The sequence below is a fragment of the Falco cherrug genome, chromosome 4 (genome assembly GCF_023634085.1).
Source record: "Falco cherrug isolate bFalChe1 chromosome 4, bFalChe1.pri, whole genome shotgun sequence".
In the NCBI taxonomy this organism is placed as follows: Eukaryota; Metazoa; Chordata; class Aves; order Falconiformes; family Falconidae; genus Falco; species Falco cherrug.
In genome coordinates, this window is record NC_073700.1 from 105,209,947 (window position 1) to 105,229,228 (window position 19,282).

At 37.5% G+C, this 19,282-nt stretch overlaps 1 protein-coding gene across 4 annotated transcripts in view; it reads right to left on the bottom strand.

Moving 5' to 3' along the window:
* LOC102057923 (ubiquitin-conjugating enzyme E2 E2) overlaps positions 1–19,282 on the bottom strand; it is a 217,852-nt gene that overhangs the window by 194,480 nt on the left and 4,090 nt on the right. For 2 of the 4 annotated variants that reach the window (XM_055706973.1, XM_055706972.1), the window contains exons 2-3: positions 18,320–18,508; positions 10,138–10,188 (exon numbers count right to left, since the gene is read on the bottom strand). In XM_055706973.1, coding sequence (XP_055562948.1) covers positions 10,138–10,188; positions 18,320–18,495 — 227 coding nt within the window. In that variant the 5' untranslated portion in view covers positions 18,496–18,508. The remainder of the gene's footprint in view (positions 1–10,137; positions 10,189–18,319; positions 18,509–19,282) is intronic. The other 2 variants (XM_055706975.1, XM_055706976.1) reach the window with 2 other exon arrangements.

The following is a 19,282-nucleotide window of genomic DNA, read 5'->3' on the forward strand; positions in this document are numbered from 1 at the left end:
AAACTTCTCTGAAAATTAAATGTGTTTTTCTACATCCCATCCATCCTCTTGTGAAGGGTTATAACATGCCTAATTTTATAGGCAATACATATATTTATCCTATTTAGGATACCTAACATACCAAGTAGGAAGACTATAGCATTTTAAAATTCTCTGGATCACATCTATGGTAAAATGACATTGCAGTTGACACCATATAGTTATTCCAAGCATATTGTAATGATCTAAAAAAAAAATATCTAAAAAATTAAAAAAGTCAAACCTCTATTTAGCTCAGAACTATAAAGTCCTAAATGCCGCCTTCTTATGTGTAAACTGACTAATCATAAATAAGTGTAATAAAACACTTATTTGCCATTTTAGAATTAGAACACCTTAAAATGTAAAATAAATCCAGTTTGTTTCTACAAGTTTATATGCATTACTCAATTATGATTGAAGCAGAATATACTGCACTGGTGTCAAACAAAGAAAAAAATGTCCTCTGGCAATGTTAAAGTTATAAGAAGTATAATAATCTTTATTAGGCTTATGATGCATATTTTCAGTAGTGATTACTGTCAATACCTCCCAATCAAAAGTTAAGTCAAACATCAGCTAATCTTGCAGAAATAAAAAGCCTTCTTCCCCCAAAAACCAACCTGTACTAAAAACGAGGCGATCATTTTAAAAGAATGAGATTTATTTGCCATTTTTACACTGAACAATATTATTTTCTGATAAATTTCATTATGAAGAGCCACTGCTGAATTTTATACAAAAAGAGTGTTTACAGCCAGACAATCCAGAACAAATGCCTTTAAAAGCTCTAAATTTCATAAAGGCTGTACTAAGTATAAATAAAAAACCCAAACAATGACGTGCAAACCACAAAAAAATTTTAAGCTTTACGTTGTCAGCTGTGTCAAGTGTTAGTCACAGAGTAATTGCTCTAACTGTATACCACTTATTCTTCAAATACAACTCAATCTCCTAAATTACGCACAAACCCTTATATTTCAGTCTTAGCTACAGAGTCACCATCTTGGCCTCCACAATATTTACAACATTAAAAGGCTAAAAAGCATCAAGAAAGCACATTATCAGTCACCTATAGCCTCCTCTAGGCACAGTACACATCTCAAGTTAATAAAGGCCACATAAATATGGCTTTTGTGCAGAGCAGACAGTAAATTATGTATTTAATTACATATTTTCCCTAAAAAACAGAAACAGTTGGCTCTTTGCTATTTTTGTTAACATTAATCAGAGGAAACTTCAGATTCTGGCATAAATTTGACTATCGTATAAAAGGTAATATTTAAAATACATAATGCCTTACCACACAAACACGAGCTGCCATATGCGAGGCACTGCTAAGCATGGTTTCTATTAAGCTGATACACAGTAACTGGCTTCTTTCCAAGCAACATGGAAGTATTTAAAAAACCCTGTTTAATCCAATTCCACAGCTTTGAAACAAAAATAAAGTGATGCAAGAACTGTTAAAATGAAAAATTAAAGGCATGTAAATAAGTGAAAAAAATAAATTGTCAGAGAAAATGAAAACAAAGATTATTTCAAGTAGATATCTTAATTGTAATTATCAACATTTGGCATGTTTATGACCTGATTCAAAGCTGCAGCCAATTAGATACCCCAAAAAGCTTGTAACAAAGCTGCAAATGTGTAACTACAGCATAAATAAGGTTTATTGTACACCAAGAAAACAGCACCCAGATCAATTTCATAGTTTGTTTCCGAAACACTGTAAAGCATGGTCTGTTACTGGTTCATTACTTTTTTGTCTTAAACTGCAGCTTTTCTGCCAGGAGATTTTGGAAAACAATTTCCTTAAATTCAGACTACTAATTGTAAATCCGTAAACATTCCGTGTATACCAAGAATAAAAGATTAATTACAGCAATGCCTTAGACTGTCGTGCCTATGTAAAAACAAAACAAAACCAGTAACAACAAAAGCCCAAAACAAAAAATAACAACTCAAAACCAAAAGAATAAAGCGCATAAGTTAACAACTGTTAAAAAGCTGTAAATTGTGGTATTGGAACAGAGAAGGGCTGATTTTTTTAAAATAAATTTAAGGAGAGAGGAAAACAGTATTAATAATAAGAGGTATACAATGGCATTCAGGAAATAACATGAATTTGTCAGATGCTTTCTTAAAAGTTTTCTTAAAAAGGAAATAATTGAAGTATTACATAGAGTTCAAATTCTGATCAAATGTAGGTGTACTAAAGACAGCAGCATTAGGCACTTCTGAGATCGTGCCATTTATTTAGGGAAACAAATACTTCATTATCAGTAATGCTGTCAGTCCCAACCAACAAAGTACCTTCCATTTCCCCCATTCATTCAATAACGAGTAATTTACTAAAGGGTAATGAGTTGCTAATAACAGCATGTTTCTTACATGATTGTCATGAAATGGCAGTGACTGCTAGTTCAGTGCAACAGTACCTACTACAGTCACACTTTCAAACAACTCTGCTCAATTTCTGTAAAAAAATTGATCCTTACGTAGCTTTTATACAAGACTAAAGTCTACATAAAAAAAAAAAAAAAATCAACCAAAACCCACCCCAAACACAAAGCAGGACACACACCCCCACACCCCCCAGAAATAGCTAACTAAATTTAAAAGCTACACATTTAGATATTTCTTTGCAGTCTCCTAACGATGATACAAAGTCTCATCCAATGTGATTTTGTTTCCCCTTGATGTTTTATTTAACATACTTCAGGATTTGGTGAGGGGAGAACATTTTTTTTTGGTGTTTTATGAAGGCTGTATTAAGGAGATTACAAAAACATGCATATATAACATCAGTATACGTTATAAACCAAATTCAGGCTCACAGGGAAAAAATGCACCGACCAACCAACTTTGTTTAGCTATTAGGAGAGGGCAAAAGAAACCTCTGTGGAGGGTAGTCTGAAGAATTCTGGAGCTGAAAGCGCTGGGGATTGCCCTTGTACTTCCTAGGAGATGGATTTACAAAGATCAGCTGCAACTCAATATGAAACCTCTGGAAGAAAACATCTCTGTTCAGAATTCCCCACACTAAAAGCATCAAAGTGTTTCTTTTTACCCTTGTTACAGCCCTCCACTCCACCCTCCCGACACCTGCATTTTAAAATAGAGCTTTACTAATCTTCTATACTAAGCACACTGCAAATATCAAAGATCCTTTCCATGTCCTTCACAGGCTCCTTTTGAGGCACTTTCCTGCTTCATGGAATATGTGATCATCACAACCCCTCCTTATGCACCTATCTCCACTCATTCCCCTGCTTCCACAGTCCCATGGGATGTACTCTGGCACTCCTCTGACCTTCCAAACCTGCACTCACACTCTGCTCGATAAACTACTCTCATTCTTCTTTAATGCTGTTTTTCCTTCTCCTGGGAGAGAAGTTGTCATCATTTGAAAACTGGGAGAACTGGCAGAAATCACGTGGAGGTATTGTTATGCTGGGAGGTATTAATGGGTGTTGTCAGCTAGTTCCTTACTTCATCATCAGTGAGTGAAGCTGCTAGTCCTGGCAAACAGCCAGCAGCAGGCTCCTTTTACTGCCTTTTCTCCACTCACCCCACCACCCCACCCCCCACCCCCCGCTCCCGTCTTCATCAAAGTTGCTACGGTTTCTAACCACCAATGCCTGCAATACATCCTGAAGCTTTTGAGTGCTGCATCTAATCAATCCTAAAATCACCCCACAACTGCAAACAGAAATGGAATCAAGTAGATATTCAGAATTCAGTTGAATAAACTGGAAAAAAAACCCCAAAACTCAGTGCTGTCTAATATTTTTTTTGTATCAAACATATATTTTTCAAAAGATACCAGACCACTACAGAAACATCAGCTATATTTTACATGGCTTTCTAAGTACACTGCATCTTGACACGTGGAAGACCCATGAAAAGAAACATCTGTGCACTGTTTTTTAAAACCAGATGCTTTGAACAATATGACATTGAAAAGTCACTTTTACAGTGAAAATAAACAGATATTTTAGAAAAATATATGTTTAAGTGCAAGTTACATGTTTCAGACCTTAAAGCACAAGTGACGCTGTCCTGCACCGTCTTAAAAGAAAATAGCTAAAAGAATGAAAAGATTACATTTTAAAAAGTAACTTGACACTTTTCATCCAAGGTACTTCAAGGTACCAAGGTCATAAATTTAAAAACCCCACCAGTTACAAAAAACAGGCAAGCTAACTCCAGTGATAAAATACAGTATCATTGCTATTATAAAATATAATCCCAGTGCAATCATTAACTTGCATGGGTTTGGGACATGTTTCTTGCTAGTTTTGAAGCAGAAAGGGAATCAAAATTAAAAAATAAAGTGGTTGCAATGAGCACTCAGATACATTTTACATTCATTCTTATCCTCAGATGAATGTCAATACAGCACAGATTTTAAAAACAACAGGATTCTGCACATTAATATCAACTGCTCCTATGCATATCTTTTTGATTAAGTTTCCCTATTTGCTTTAAATTCTTAAGAGGCCTAGCCAGGCAAAGTTATATACGATTTTCTGTGTCACATTTTCTCTTGAAGGTTATAGAAAACTAGCAGCAGATCAAAGTAAGTCTATACAGGCAGACGGTAAACTCCATGGGTAACAATGTAACGGGAAGAGAGCCCAGATTCATACCACGGAGGCTGGAAATGTTTGCGAAGGAAAATGTTCAAAGGAAGCATTCCTTATCCCGGTTTTCATCCCGCTCCCACATTAGCATCACAAGCATCACAGTCATGTGCCTATGGCAACAGACTGATGCATCCCTAACTCCAACAACCAAAATCACTGATTGCTGTTCCTTTAAAAATAAAAATATAAGATGCTAGCTCTTGGGGATTTTTTTTCAACATGGCTTTTGTGCCTAGGTCCTCCTTCAGTGAAATCCTGATCAGAAGAAATAGGATTAAGCCTTTTTTTAGCCAGAGAGGCCACTACACTCCCATATTCCTTCTAAGTGATAAGACAACCATGAGTATAAGAACGATCACCCTTTGTGCTTCCAGAGTTTTATGAAGGAAGGAACAAATAAAGACAAGCTGTTCTGTGCCTATGCTGTCTTAAAGTTTATTCTTTGGTTCCAGAGCAAGGAAGCACCTCACTGAAGTAGCCTCTGCATTCTGCACAAGAGTGAAAAGAACTCAGCAGGTATCTAAAGGCAGCAAAATAGGTAGTGGACACTCCATAAGCATCACTGAGCAAAGCCTTGATGCTACCAAAATCATTACATAAACTCTCTGTGCAAGCTAAAAGAGGCTAACCAAAAGAGAAGCAAATTTAGGTTGAGAAAACTGCTTTAAAACCAGAATCCTTCCAGCCCTCAAGAGAAATTGGTTTTGGATTTGGAGAAGGCCTTGCTCTGCTTTCTCCAAATATTTTCACATTTTTTCAAATATTTTAAGGAAACATATATAGCCAAGATTATTCAGACCCTCCCCACCCCACGTCAAACTAATGTTGTGAGCATATGACCTAAAAAACGGCAAGGCATCTCTTCGCTCGCATTGGAAAGCTACATGAGCATCGAGGTGCTGGTGTACGCGCACAGAGGGAAGAGGGGAAGACCCCAACAAGTCCCTTGAGTGAGAAGGGGAAAAGGGAGGAGACTGTAGCAGGCCAGGGCAGCGCAATGGATACTGGCTGCAACTGCTGCTCTAGGCCCCTACACCTCCATCTCCGCATCGCAGAGCAAGGCCGACACTCTGCTCCCTCCCGGTCTTCCCATGACATTGTGCTAATGTTTGCTCTCTGCTCCTGATGCTTGTGACGTCTCCTTAGCTTTAAGGCAGCACCAGGCAAGAGTTTAAACAGCTGGCCTCAAGAACTGTAACTTTAAATTGTTGGCATTCGCATAATCCCTTAGAGCTGTGAAGAAACCAGCCTCACCAGTTCAGCAAAAACGGTCAGGGCAATATTGAACAGGAATGTCAGGCTCCACACAACCATTAATCGTGCAAGAGGGATGCATGAGGCACGCTAACCTCTCTCCCTAAGCCAAGCTGAATAACTTGCCATTCCACCTGGCTCTTCTCTACATCACCCCAAGAACTGTGTTTTGATTCTTTTCAGTGTGATTAGTTTTCACAAGCAAAATACTAGGATCAGATATGTTGGTTGTTCATCAGTTTTGCAGATAGTGTAAGAAGTAAGGAATTAATGTAATGATTTCAGACTAATGGAAGAGATCAGACTACGTGCAGGGTTTTAAATTGATTGTTTTGGAATGAGAGCCAGTCAATTTGCTGACTGAGCTGCACAGACCTTTAAAGTGTATTTCTGAGCCTCAAGCATCACCCACATTGCTACAGGGAAAAAGAAGTAAAATGTATAACGCATAAAAGAAATCGCAGTAAATACACAGAGAAGAGAAGAATAGTGACAAATATGCTAGAGAACATCAAAAGAAAACATGAAGAGGAAGATAGGTAACAACAGTGACTTAATAGGAAAATTTTGAGCAGTTGCTCCAAGTGGTGTCCACAGAGAGTTGCTATTCACTTTGTGCTGGCTCCCTTTGTTTCCAGCTGCTAAGTTCACATTGAAAGAAGCTAAAAATACATTAAATACTTTCCAAACATTATTCTCCCGTGTAAGCAATTGGTATAAGTTGCCACAGAGATGTTGTTCTCTTGCCAGTCAGAAGGGAAATAGTACACAACACTGACAATAGAAGTTTTATTCTATGAAATCTATTGTCTTAGACAAGATGCAGTCCAAAATCAGGGAAAGTTTGAAAAGACATTATTTCAGCAACAAGAATTCCCAACTATTCCCCTCTTCCAGCAAGACAATATATGAAAAATGACACTTAAAGATGAGGTTTCCATCACCTACGAGAAAAGGTATACTCTGCACTACTCAGAGGTATAATATGCAACATTTCCAGCAACCAAGCTTTGGTACTTCAATGAGGAAGAAAGAGTGGCAAACACCTACAATTTAGGAATGCTGTCTCCTGACAAACTAAAATTTCACAATGCTGCAGATTTAAAATACAAATGTACCAAATACAGGGACTTCCCTGACAGTAAGTTCAGCTCTATGCAAAAATAAAAGGGGTGAGGTGGGGAGGTGGCGGCAGTGGGATGGGACACAGCACATATCAAAATCCAACCATTTCCATTTTTTTCTGTTAAATGTGAAGTATAACAGGCTTTCTTATGACATACCTTCCTCCACAAATAGCAACAATTACACTGCTCAACTCCCACACACACCCCAGCTTGACTTTTTGACACTTGAGAACATTACACATTCTCAGCCCTGAGGAATGATCCAAAGTTTGTGGTGTCAAGAGGGACTCTTTCCATCGCTCAGAACCCAAACTACAGAATATGAATACCTCAGGAAGCAGGCAACTCCCATTACTTATAACATTAAATCTTCTTTTAAAGCCAAACGTGACAGACCTTTTAGGAACTCTGAAATCCACAGCTTTCCAGAGTTTTGGAAAGATGCTGCAAGTCGCAGCAGTGATAATCTGCCAATTACAAGGCCCATGTGTGTGAGCAAGACTTGTCTTCCAGAAAAACAAGATTATACAGCCTGTGCTCTTCATGGGAATGAGGCAGGGGAAGCATTAAGATTGCAGCTGCTGCAGAAGTAGAAGCTGCAGCTCCCTTGGAGCTTGTACCGACTGCATAGCCTAGAATGCCATTAAGGGATGCTACTGTACTACAGATACTGTTCCATTTTGTTTATTTTTTCCCCTGGATGAGACAAACCTGAAGCTTTGGCCTGCTGTAGTCAATGGAAAGTCTTGCAACACATCTTGCAATATTCCACCCAAGTTCCAATTCAGCTCAATGTCCTGCCTATCAAGACTTCCTAAATAACTACTTAGAGAGCATTCCTGAGTAATACAGCTTTCCTTCATATCTTCTGTGACATATAGTTCTGAGATTTACCACATTCCTATTGCCCAGTCACGATTAATTTTATATATAAAAGGGGACACATAGTGAAGGCAAGCTGGAATCACAACCATTTCAAGTAGTCTACATCTGTAAGGAACTTATCTTTATGAAATATGTTTTTTTAATAGAAAATCTAACACCTCATAACAATATTCTAAATTTCACTAAACCCAAGAAAGGACATATCAATACTTTAGGGTAAGATATACTGTACTATGGCCTGGTTTTCTTCATTATGCTGAAGAATCATGTCTGGCTGATGTATTTATTTTGTAATGTTTAACTATAATAGAAAATAGATGAAGTTCAAATGAAAACACTGCTTAGACTATGTCAACAGAGCATAAAACTAAATGAAGTGATTCGTATTGACTATAAAAACATATTTGCTAATAGTAAAGTTACTAATGGTTATCTATCAAGATCACAACATGAAATAATTCTGCATCTTAAGAACTGTGTTAAAGCAACAGACACGTGAAGTTAGATGTAATTTTTTGATGTTGCAAAACCGCACCATGCAGTGCACTTTATTGCTGTTTTATCATTAGTGTAAATAATTCAAGAAAAACAGGAAATCTCCAGCTCACTTTTTTTTTTTTTAATTGCAAGTCACTGAAGGGCTTTCCACTAAGACAGCCAATGCTCACTTTACAGTTGCTAGCAAAAGAAAATCAAATTAACAGTGTCTTGTATACCGAAACAACTGCTTTGTTATAAAGGGAAAGATTCAGAAAACTAGAACAAGTGACACTGCTATAAAAACTATAAGCCTTTTAGACTCAGTTCAAAGACTTATGCATTCTTCTACAACAGACTCAAGTTTCATATTCATCTCAGCAAATCAATCCACTAATAGGCATCAGTCATCAACACCGAAGTAAAAACTGCCATATAAAACAGCTTTGATGTGATTGAAGACTCGCATACAGTCGTAAGTATGACAGAACAGCTTAGCTATTAAAATGTTTTATCTAGTAAAGAACTGTTCATCCTAATTGACTGAAATACTCTTTGAACGCTATTATTGCAAGGCTACTTCACTACGCAGCACTTTAGTACACAACCACTTGACTTATATCTTGAGATCCAGCACAACCACATCAAATCTTGTTAGAATATTTTCTCACACATCCTTTTGTCAAGAGACCAAAACAATAAAGTTGACTGTCATTTTTACTACCAGTTGCTTAGTTAATTCGATACTGAAACATACTGGGATTCATTATAAATGCTGCATGCAATCAGACATTTCTATCAATCTTTCTTTTTACTGCACTAATAGAATGAATCCTACTAACCACATCAGCTGAAATGGGTCGGCAGGACTGGATGGAAGCTATTCTTCCGCACCGAGCTCGACCTCACTGCACCGCGAGAGGTACGGTGGCAGAGGCTCCTTTAAGCAGTGCTGTACAGCCCTGGCCCAGCTCCAACACTGACCATATGTCAAGCTGACAGATAAGAAGCCCGAGACAGCCATCTGAAAACAACTGTATACCGCCTGGGCCACCAGGCAGCCAGGGTTTCTAGGCCTAGCTCATTACTCATTTCAAAGCCAGTTTTAAACACCCTGAAAGTAAATGTACCGGACAAATGAACAAACCAAAACAAAAACAAACAAAACGTAAGAAACCCAAAAAAAGAAACAAACACAAAAAAAATCCAAACAAACCCAAGCACAAAGTCATTATTAGAAAGCCTACGCAATGATATACTCTATTTCAGGAAGCTTCCACTGAATATCATAACTGATCACTAGAGACACAGTTGGAAGATTAATAATGGTTTGTGCCTATAACATTTCTCCTTCTCCATTATATTCACAGTGTGTTAACAACTTGCAAGAAAAAGGAATCAAACATACCAGCAACTGCCACCATAACTACATTTTACAGAATCAAACAAAAGGCCATTGATTTAATACTTCACATGAACAGTGATTTCATTTTTACCCTGTCTCTATTAACACATCGTAGGGTTCATCAATTTTTACCATTACTCCTGTTACCAGGAAGTACGTCATATCTTTGCATGTAAGCAAACATGTTAATGATCAGCTTTTATTCCAAAATTATTAAGCAATCAGCACAAAGGAATAACTAAAATTTACTCCAGTCCCCTATGCAATTTCCATAATTCCATTTCTGTATGCCAAATTAATAAAATCCAGGTGAACTTACCTACAGTTTGGAGGAGGGTCTAATGTAATTTCTGCAAGTTCTTTCTGAATTCTTAAGAGAAAAAAAATAAAAACCATCAGGACTTTTTTGCAATATGTTTCTTTCAACTTTATGAACATTTCTACAGTAATCAATAATAATGAAACATAATTCTTATGATTTCTGATGGAGAGTTGATGCTTTAAGGTTTCATTAAATGCTCAAAAAATGTGGAAGAAAAATTAAAATCTTTTCTGAAAAATAAACCTCCAATCTGGGACAAGTTACGGCATGGGCAACTACCTAGACAATCCCACTTCTTCTACAGGTCAGGGTTCTAGGCTCCTTTGCTCACTTACACAATAATTACATGCCTCGTATACCCTCCATTTCTAATTCCTCTGCTTATATGTCTCATAGTTCTCGCTCTCCAGAATATTTAGCTTCTCAATGTGTCTTGTACCAGCAGGGCAACATCCCCCCCCACCCCCGCCAGCTTCATAGGATAGCTGTGTCTCACCCTCTGGGAAAGAGCCCATCCCAGTCTTCTCCACAACCTCCTCCTAGCTATTGGGGGCTGCTATCAGGTCCCCCCTAAAGCCTATCCTCAAAGGGAAGTGCTAAAGCTCCCTGGCCAGGCTGGGGACCTGCTGCTGGATTTGCTCCAGTGCATGCTGGATTTGTACTGGGGAGCCCAAAACTGTGTACATTATTCCAGATGCAGTCTAACGAGAGCTGAGTAAAGGGAAATAAATCACTTTCATCTACCTACAGACTATGCTCCTGTTAATACATCCCAGGAGGCAGTTAGTTTTTGTTCCTGCCTCATGTTGAGCTTGCTGTCTGCCAGGGCACCCACATCCTTCACAGCGGAGCTGCTTCCCAGCCTGTATCATTAACAAGGGGTTAGCCCTTCTCACATCCATGATGCTACATCTATCCTTGCTGAATTTCACGAGTTCCCTGTCGAGCCTCGCTTGCAGCCTGCCAAGGTCTCCGTGAGTAGCAGCCCTGCCCCTGCCTGTACAAACCGCTGCCCCCCAACTTGTTATCTGCAGACTTGAGAGTTCACTCTGCCATATCCTCCAGGTCACTGATAAAGATGTGGAGCTGAGCTGGTCTAGTACAGATCCCGGTAATACTGCACTTGTCACAGGCAGCCTGCTGGAGTTCTTCCTCCAGGCAGAGCAACTTCAACGTTAAGGGTTTCTGGACATTCCCAGGCTGATGCTCCCATGCCAAGTCCTTGAATTCCTGATTTCTGCCACATCTGGCAACACAGGCTCTTTTCCCCTCTACCAGCATCTGCAGGAGAGCCACTAACTCACCCTCTGAACAAATTCAAACATGCAGAGTAGGCGTTTCCAGAGTTCCCAAAGGAACCTGTAGGAGTTTACAGTTCCTAAAGACTTGCCAGAGTATGATGCCATAAGCAGGCCTGTGACAGCCACCTTCCCTACAAACTATGCCCCAGGCTTTTTTTATAGGCTACTTCAGTACAAAACCATGAATGTTTAGAAGGAGGCAGGGAAAGAAAAACAATTCATTGTACCCTCAGTATTTTCTTCTTGCCTTCCCCTTCACAGGTTTTCATGTACAGGAACAGATTACTGTTCCTATTATTCCCTACACTAAAAGAAAACCTGCATGGATAATACCACTCAAATTCCTGAGATACACGCTTAAGACACAACCCAAAAGTTCAGGCCTGATCTGAGAAGTACATGTTAAAAATGATTGCCAATTATATATAGGCAAAGAAAATGTTTTAACAAAATAAAAATCCGGGTATACTGGTATATATAACAAAAATGAGCAGTTTAATGCTCTATAGAATGTTTAGATCCAAACACAATCTTACATGCTAAGGAGTCTCACAGCCACGATCAAAATTCCCCTTATGCCACTACGAGTTGATTTTATGGCTATAATGAATAAATGAACCAAAGACAGTAAAGGAACTGGCCTAAACTAGAAACTCCAATTCTTTATCACTCATTCTGAAATAATTAGGACATACGTGGGCGAGATTTGTAGGTAGCTGTAATGATCGTTTATTAGACCAGCTGATACTATTGAAAAGATAACAACACTCTTCCAGATGCTTAGCTTCTCTTCTAACATCTATGCACACCAACCCTACATACATACACACTATGAATCAGAATGTTCATGATACAGAAGTGGAGAAATTCAGTGTTTATTTGGTTTTTGTACTCCTTGAAATATTCACATCTCCAGTACACAGAATTTCCCCAGCATCATTCCTTTCCTGTAAAAGTACAGGCATGGGCTGCTTAATCATATTTGCAGCAAGTCACTGTACTAACACTGAAAATCTACCATCTTTTAAAAAAGGGAAAATCTGATTAGTGAAGTCTTAGCATAACAAACATACTGCTTTCAAAAAGTTACTCCATTTAAACAATTTTGACAGTTCACACCTTTTAGAAGGGAGATCTTACAAGTGTGGGAGATACTTAAAATGTTTTTTCCATATATGACAAATTCCAACTGTGTTTTTGAAATTTACATGATCATAAATTCAAATCACAGGAAACCTAGGTAGCACAGAATATTCTGTTTCATGTTTTATGGGTTGTTTTGCTCTTTCTGCCTTTTGTGAAGTTACAGAATGATGGGATTGAACTTCCATAGAGTCAGGGATTATTCCTTTAATTGCAAAACCAGTTGTTATTTCACTGCATTACAGTGGGTCTGAGACACATCAAGAATGGACTGGCAAGTGCAACTTCAGTCCTAGATCAAAAACCTTATGTTCTTCCTCCTAAATTCTAACTTATGCCACTTCCATTCTAAAAAACAAAAGGGTACAGAGCTCTCTCCTTTTCTCCCTCCGTTCTAGTTGAACCCAAAATTTCTGACTTCTAATGCCAAGAAACTGAAACGGTCCTTTACCAAGCTTTTCCTGTGATTGAGCAAACAAGAACAAATACCTTTCTGCTTCAAGCCATAACAATTGATCAAATGGTACTTTCTATTTATGTTCAAAAGTCCTAATTGCTTCTGCAAGCATCTAAGATAAAGAGATGTTTCATTCATTATTATGTTTATACAAGCAAGATACAACACACTAATACGACACTGTCCATCAATTGCTCCTCAGCAAGTTGTCCGTGTTTGTTCTCCTATTCTGTAGCATTCCAAACTAAAATTAATATATACACCTTTACACCTCCTTTTCTTGCAACCTTAATTTACCTTGCATTCATGCTGAGAGCACATTCATAAACAGTTTCTGCACAGCAGCTGACACGCAATAGCTTCTTCACATGTCACAGCATTCAAAGTTACAATTAAATCATCAGACAGCATCCCAGAGAGCCTTTCACTGATAGAGACCTCCAGTGTGTAAGCTGGCCTTTGTCTGCACGAGTTATTCCACTGCTCTGGCACTTGTTTCATATCTCCATTGAGTTGCCCTCAGAATCTGGCACAGGAGAGCGTGTGCCTCATTTCCTTCGCTGACCACAGAGGGTTCACCACGAGAATATGTGGCCTCTGGCAACAACACATTTTTTGCAGGGTACTTTCTGGCATCTTTTTCTTTGGATTTTCTGCCTCAGTACAGTTATGTTTAGCTATGTCAGAGAGGAAAAAGGACTCAATTAAAATCATTACATATATCCAGTTTATATTTAAACTAATGACCTACTGGTTTACTGTCTATTGGGGAGTGGAGTGACGGCACACGGAGAAGCCCTTGCCAGTAATCAAAACCCTGGGCTGTACACATCAGACATTAAATTTGCAATGTCAGATCTGATACTCTTTGTTTGGTCTTTAAGTAGTCATTTGCCCACCCCCCTCTCTTGTGTGTGTGTGTATATATATATATATATACACACACACACACAAATATTTTTCCCCTCCATTTTACGAACAGAAAAGAATAAACATAAGCCTTTGAATAGTAGTGCAAAGGTTAACCTACCCCTAAATTCAGAAGCATGAAAGTACATTGCAGACTTCAAATACTGTTAATTCTCACAGACACAGATTTAGTACTGTTCTAAGCCTAAGGGGACTGCATGTTGTTTCCTTCATGAAACAGTTAAAGCTCTCTAAAGCTATGAGAGAACCGAACACGTCAGAGGATTTCCCAATATGATTAATAGGAAAAGAAGCAAAATAAAAGACTATATGACAATAAGCTTTTTTTTACCACATCTACTTTTTTAAAAGACATGCCTTTTTACCCATAAAAGCCAGGTGAACTAATATTCCATACTGAAGAATATGCTACTTCAAAAATACTAAGAAATGCAATCACTGGTATGTATTTCAATATTACATAAACTGTGACTGAGCAGGAAATTAATCTAAAGATGGTTAGATTCATGCTTGAGAAAAAGAAATATTCTTGCCTCCATACTTGAGGCACAATAAATGGCAAAGATGTTTCTTATAAGAAAAAGCGCTCCATATTTTGCCATCATATTCAACATGCTAAATATCATACCCAGAGTCCTTGAAAATAATGCTGTGATAAAATTCTCTGAACAAAAAAAGAGGGGAAAAAAAGCTCATTTTTATTTTGTTGAGTTCCAAACAAATTGAATCCATTACCTATTTGCTACTCCTTAACGTTGTAACTTCTTCCAATAAAGAAAAAAAATAGTTAAAAGTTTTTCAGAATTCATTGTAAGCACAGATACTTTCAAAAAAAAATTCCAGGACTGGCCAAAAACGTTGACAGATTTTCAACTATCAACTTCAAGAGCCAAGCAAAACAATACATTTATTTGTTGAGCTACTGTGTCAGCCAAAAATGGTTACACTTCTCTCAATCCAAAGGTCATGCTAAGATTTGCTACTTAAGAGGTAACAAGATGCCTGCTGTTTTCAAGGACAGCAATTCAATTCCATGTCTGAACTGTAATTGTGATATGCAGCGAGTTTCTCAATCTTGACATGTTAGGTAAGAAAGGTTGCTATTTAAGGTGATGCCCTCTGGGTGAGGAAAATTGAAGGACCGGTACGTTGTATGACATACGCTGTAAGCTATTACACCTGTATAGCAGCTAGTCCTAAAAGTATTAGCAGAGAAGGACAGCATGTGATGGCATTCTGCCTTCTTAATGCCATCTATAGCAACGCTAACAGAAGAAACTCTGTATCTTAAAACTAAAAATCTTACTCAAGTATGGATTCAAGTGGTTTCATATAGCCTCCATAATCAGATCATTTTGGAAAGCAGTAAGCTGCGGCAGTAGTATATTCATACGTAAAACACAGTAGCAGTTTACTTTTACACAAGCTAAAGTCAGCACACTGCTAAATCTTGGTTTATATAAAATTTAACACTACTGAAAATTCTTTAAATCTGACTACATAAACACACAAATAAAAGCAGAACATAAGTATTCCAAATACAGATGCACAAATCTTCATTCTAATCCAAGATATACAGTAAGTATCATAATGTAATCGAAAAATACTGTGACTACTACTCCATATGCATGAAAAAGCTTTCCAAGTGAGAAAACGTGACTTTCAGACTCAGATTAGAATCAAGTCTGTGACTTTAGCTCCAGTGCTACGTTAACTTGCTGGTGTTCTCTGCTCTAAACAGGAATTAAGGAATTTTGCAAGATTCCTTGACCAAAGCTGCAACTGCAGTATGCTCTTGTTGTTTGGGGGTTTTATGGATTTTAGCAGAGCTGACTCCTTTAACTATAATGAAGTTATTAGAGAGAATTGTGTAGTGAAACAGTTAAGCAAAGATTATTGTGACTTTAATGCCATACAAACCCAGAGAATTCAAAAGTTGCTAAGCATACATTCAGTACTTTATCATCAGGACAGCTGAATTACTTCAATTTATTTCAATATTTAAAAGATCACTTTTTTAACCTGGTCAGCAAAAACACTCCCATTGAAGGAGTGTAGCCATATTCCTGTACTATTTTTCATTTCTAATGAACAAAAATAATATTACTATGAAGATATTTTATAGACACAGATTCTGTAATACTTATCACATATTGATGAGACTCTGCAATTTTTCCTTTCTTCATGTTACTCCTCTCCTTTTTAGGCTCTACTTTAATTTCTGATTTTCCTTTCTGAAGGTATTAGTGATTTGAATTAAGAAGCAAAGAAACAAGACCTGTAACAGGAAAACCTGGCCAGATTAAGGATGTTTATATAATTGTATTCCCAATTCTAACACAGTGACAAACTACTGAACATTATAAAAAAAAAAAGGGGGGGGGGGGGGGGGCAGGGGGAGAAAGAAATAAGAAAAGAATACTATGGTACTACTAAAAAACCCTGTTACTATAAAAATCATGTTGCTGTCATCATTCCACAAAGTGCTATGACAACTAGCACTCTTAAAACAGATTTTTTTCAAAAATGTTTTTTATTGTGCACATATCTACAGAACTCTCATATATCATCCCAGCTTTTAAAATGCATAATCAAAGGCTTTCCTTCAATATTAGTACATATGTAAAACTAGTTTTAGAGTCTAACTGGCAAACGTACTGATGTCAGCAACTGGCATAATTAGTTTCAGCAGAACCATAAGCAGATATGATTAAACTTTAAAAGGTTTAAGTAATTTTATCACTGCAAAATGCATGTTGATAAAAGCTCTAAGCTTTGAAGATACAAAGCTAAGATTAATAGACCAATTTCTGACATATCATTATCAATTTTTTAATAGCATGGTGTCCACAGGCACTTGTCAGAACTGTGGCATCATTACACTAGGCATTGTACAAAAGTTCAGAATACATAGACTCTTTTCTAAAGATGTTCAAAACTTTTTCATGACCTTAAAAATCATGATTAGTTGAATACTCCTAATATTTAAAAAATTAACATCAGCAGGAAGCAGACAAGAAAAGCTGGCCAGAAACTATAATGGCTGTGAGGGTTAACTACATGAATAATATCATGGTTTGAAGTGAAACCTGGGGTTGGGTTTTTTTCCTTTTTAGTCATAAAAGGAAATATGGGCAAGCTTTACTGGCCATCCTGTAAGCGATAGGAATGGAGAATCTAACAGCGTCATAGTAGGAATGGGTCTTTAGAAAGCATTTCACCAGGGAACAAAAAAAAGAAGAAAGGCTAGCTGTAAGGAAGGTGTCTATGGCAGAAGAAAAGCATAATACCTCACTGGAAAGACAGAAGAGACTTCAATATAGAGAAGTATGTAAAAGGTAAGGGACAGACTAAGCCAAGACAAAGGCTTGAATCTTGAAGAGATGTACACACACGTTTATATACTACTATTTACAGACTCCTACTACACACATATATTATAAATTATGGCAATAGGGCCTTGATACTTCTTTGCCACAGCACCATAGTGGCACAATTCCAATGTTTTTTCTTGTAGTTTACACAGCCTTGAACTAGCAACGTAAGAGGATCTTGGAATTCTGCATCAGGAGAACCTGCAGAATTAGTCTCTTGTCAGATTGTTTTAAAAGTGTTTTTTAAGTTCAATCACTGTAATCCCGTTTGAATTCTGTTGCCTAGACTAACACCCCTACGTGCACTAATGAAGTAATACTAAGCTGTAAATTCCTTCTGTCTGGCCCGAGCAAGACAATCATTATCTGGAGATTGACACGATAGCATAAATAATGTAAATAGTTACTCTACAAACCCACCCTTCCTCTCAAGTAGAAAAGAGAAGGAAAAGAAATTGGTATTAAAACAGACCACAGTTTAAAGTAATGAAACCAACATGCATTTGCTGTTCACTCAAATATTTCTGACATGACCATCTGGGAAAAGGAAACACAGTACTTGACAGCAACAGGTATTACGGTAGTCCTAACGTGCTGAGTTACTGAACTGTCTGAAATGTTTATGGTTAATTAACTGTAAGTTACACTGACAAGTTTCAACATCAGTCATACATACACATACAGAGATATATTTTATAAGGCTACAAAACCGTCCGAGTTTTACTAGCAATAAAAAAGTGTCAGCTTTTATCATGCAAACTACTATTAAAACCATGTGAAAGGGTCAATCTGTCAAAGAAAGGAAAAAAGTATACAGGTCTCATTACTGTGACCCATCTCAAAAGGCTATTACACTGACATAGTAGTGTTATAATAAAACACTAAGAAAATTAATATACTGAGTCAATACATACATCTGATTGTCAGCTGAAAAAAAGAGAAAGGAAAATAAACAGCCATAAAGAACACTGTACCTTTTAGCACTAGTTGACAGTTTAGCAGCTGTTTTGCTTGATATTTTGCCCTCTTTTTTCTTGGGTTGAACTTGCTCCCTTTCTTGTTCCTGCTGAACACCTTCACGCTGATCTCCATCAGAGCTGCCTCCACTAGTGCTTGGACTATCATCAACTCTCTGCCCCTCTGTAGACATGGCAGATGCTGCACTGAACAGAAAACAAACAACAAAAGTTAGCTTTTTCAGAAGAAACCATCCAATAGTATTTCTCACATGCCTTAAGGAAGTAACAGATGAGCTTCATGTGTCTTAATACATAATGCTTGTCTTCAGTGCTTCTTAGTACTTCAATAATCTTAGTACTGAAGAGTTTTGCCATAAGCATCTTAACAGTAATTCAGGAGGCGGTCATTTTAAACCCCATACCAAATAAATAATAAACACTCATATATATGAAAAACATAATTTATTGTAGTTCAGCAGGAAACAATTCTGTAAGTATAATAGCATTCACTGTCAAAGATATTTTTCAACCGCTTGGCAATATCACGAGTTAGCTATCTCATCACTATGTCACCGGGTCAAATCTAGCACAGTTTGTTGAAAACCGAGAGCTATTACTATCTTATGACTCTCTGTTATCCCATATGAAATAAATCTGTGGGCTCAATCCAAGCCTATAATGTGGGTTTCCACATTACAAAATCCACATCTTGGCATGCTCGATGGAAACATTCACAGAACCAAAAGGCAGGACTGTTTGTATTTACTAAAACAGTACGCTTCTAGAGAGGCAAGCATGCTCGTAGAGGGTAAAAGGAAGTTTTCTCCTGACAAATTCTGTTCAGGCAATGCGAAGCAACAAAGCTGTCAGACAGCACAAGTGCAAGAAAGCTTGGTATATTTCAGAAGTCAAATCAGTGCTTTGTTTACACACTTCTGATACTAGTTAGCTATTTTCATTTCTTCCTTCCTTTTGAAT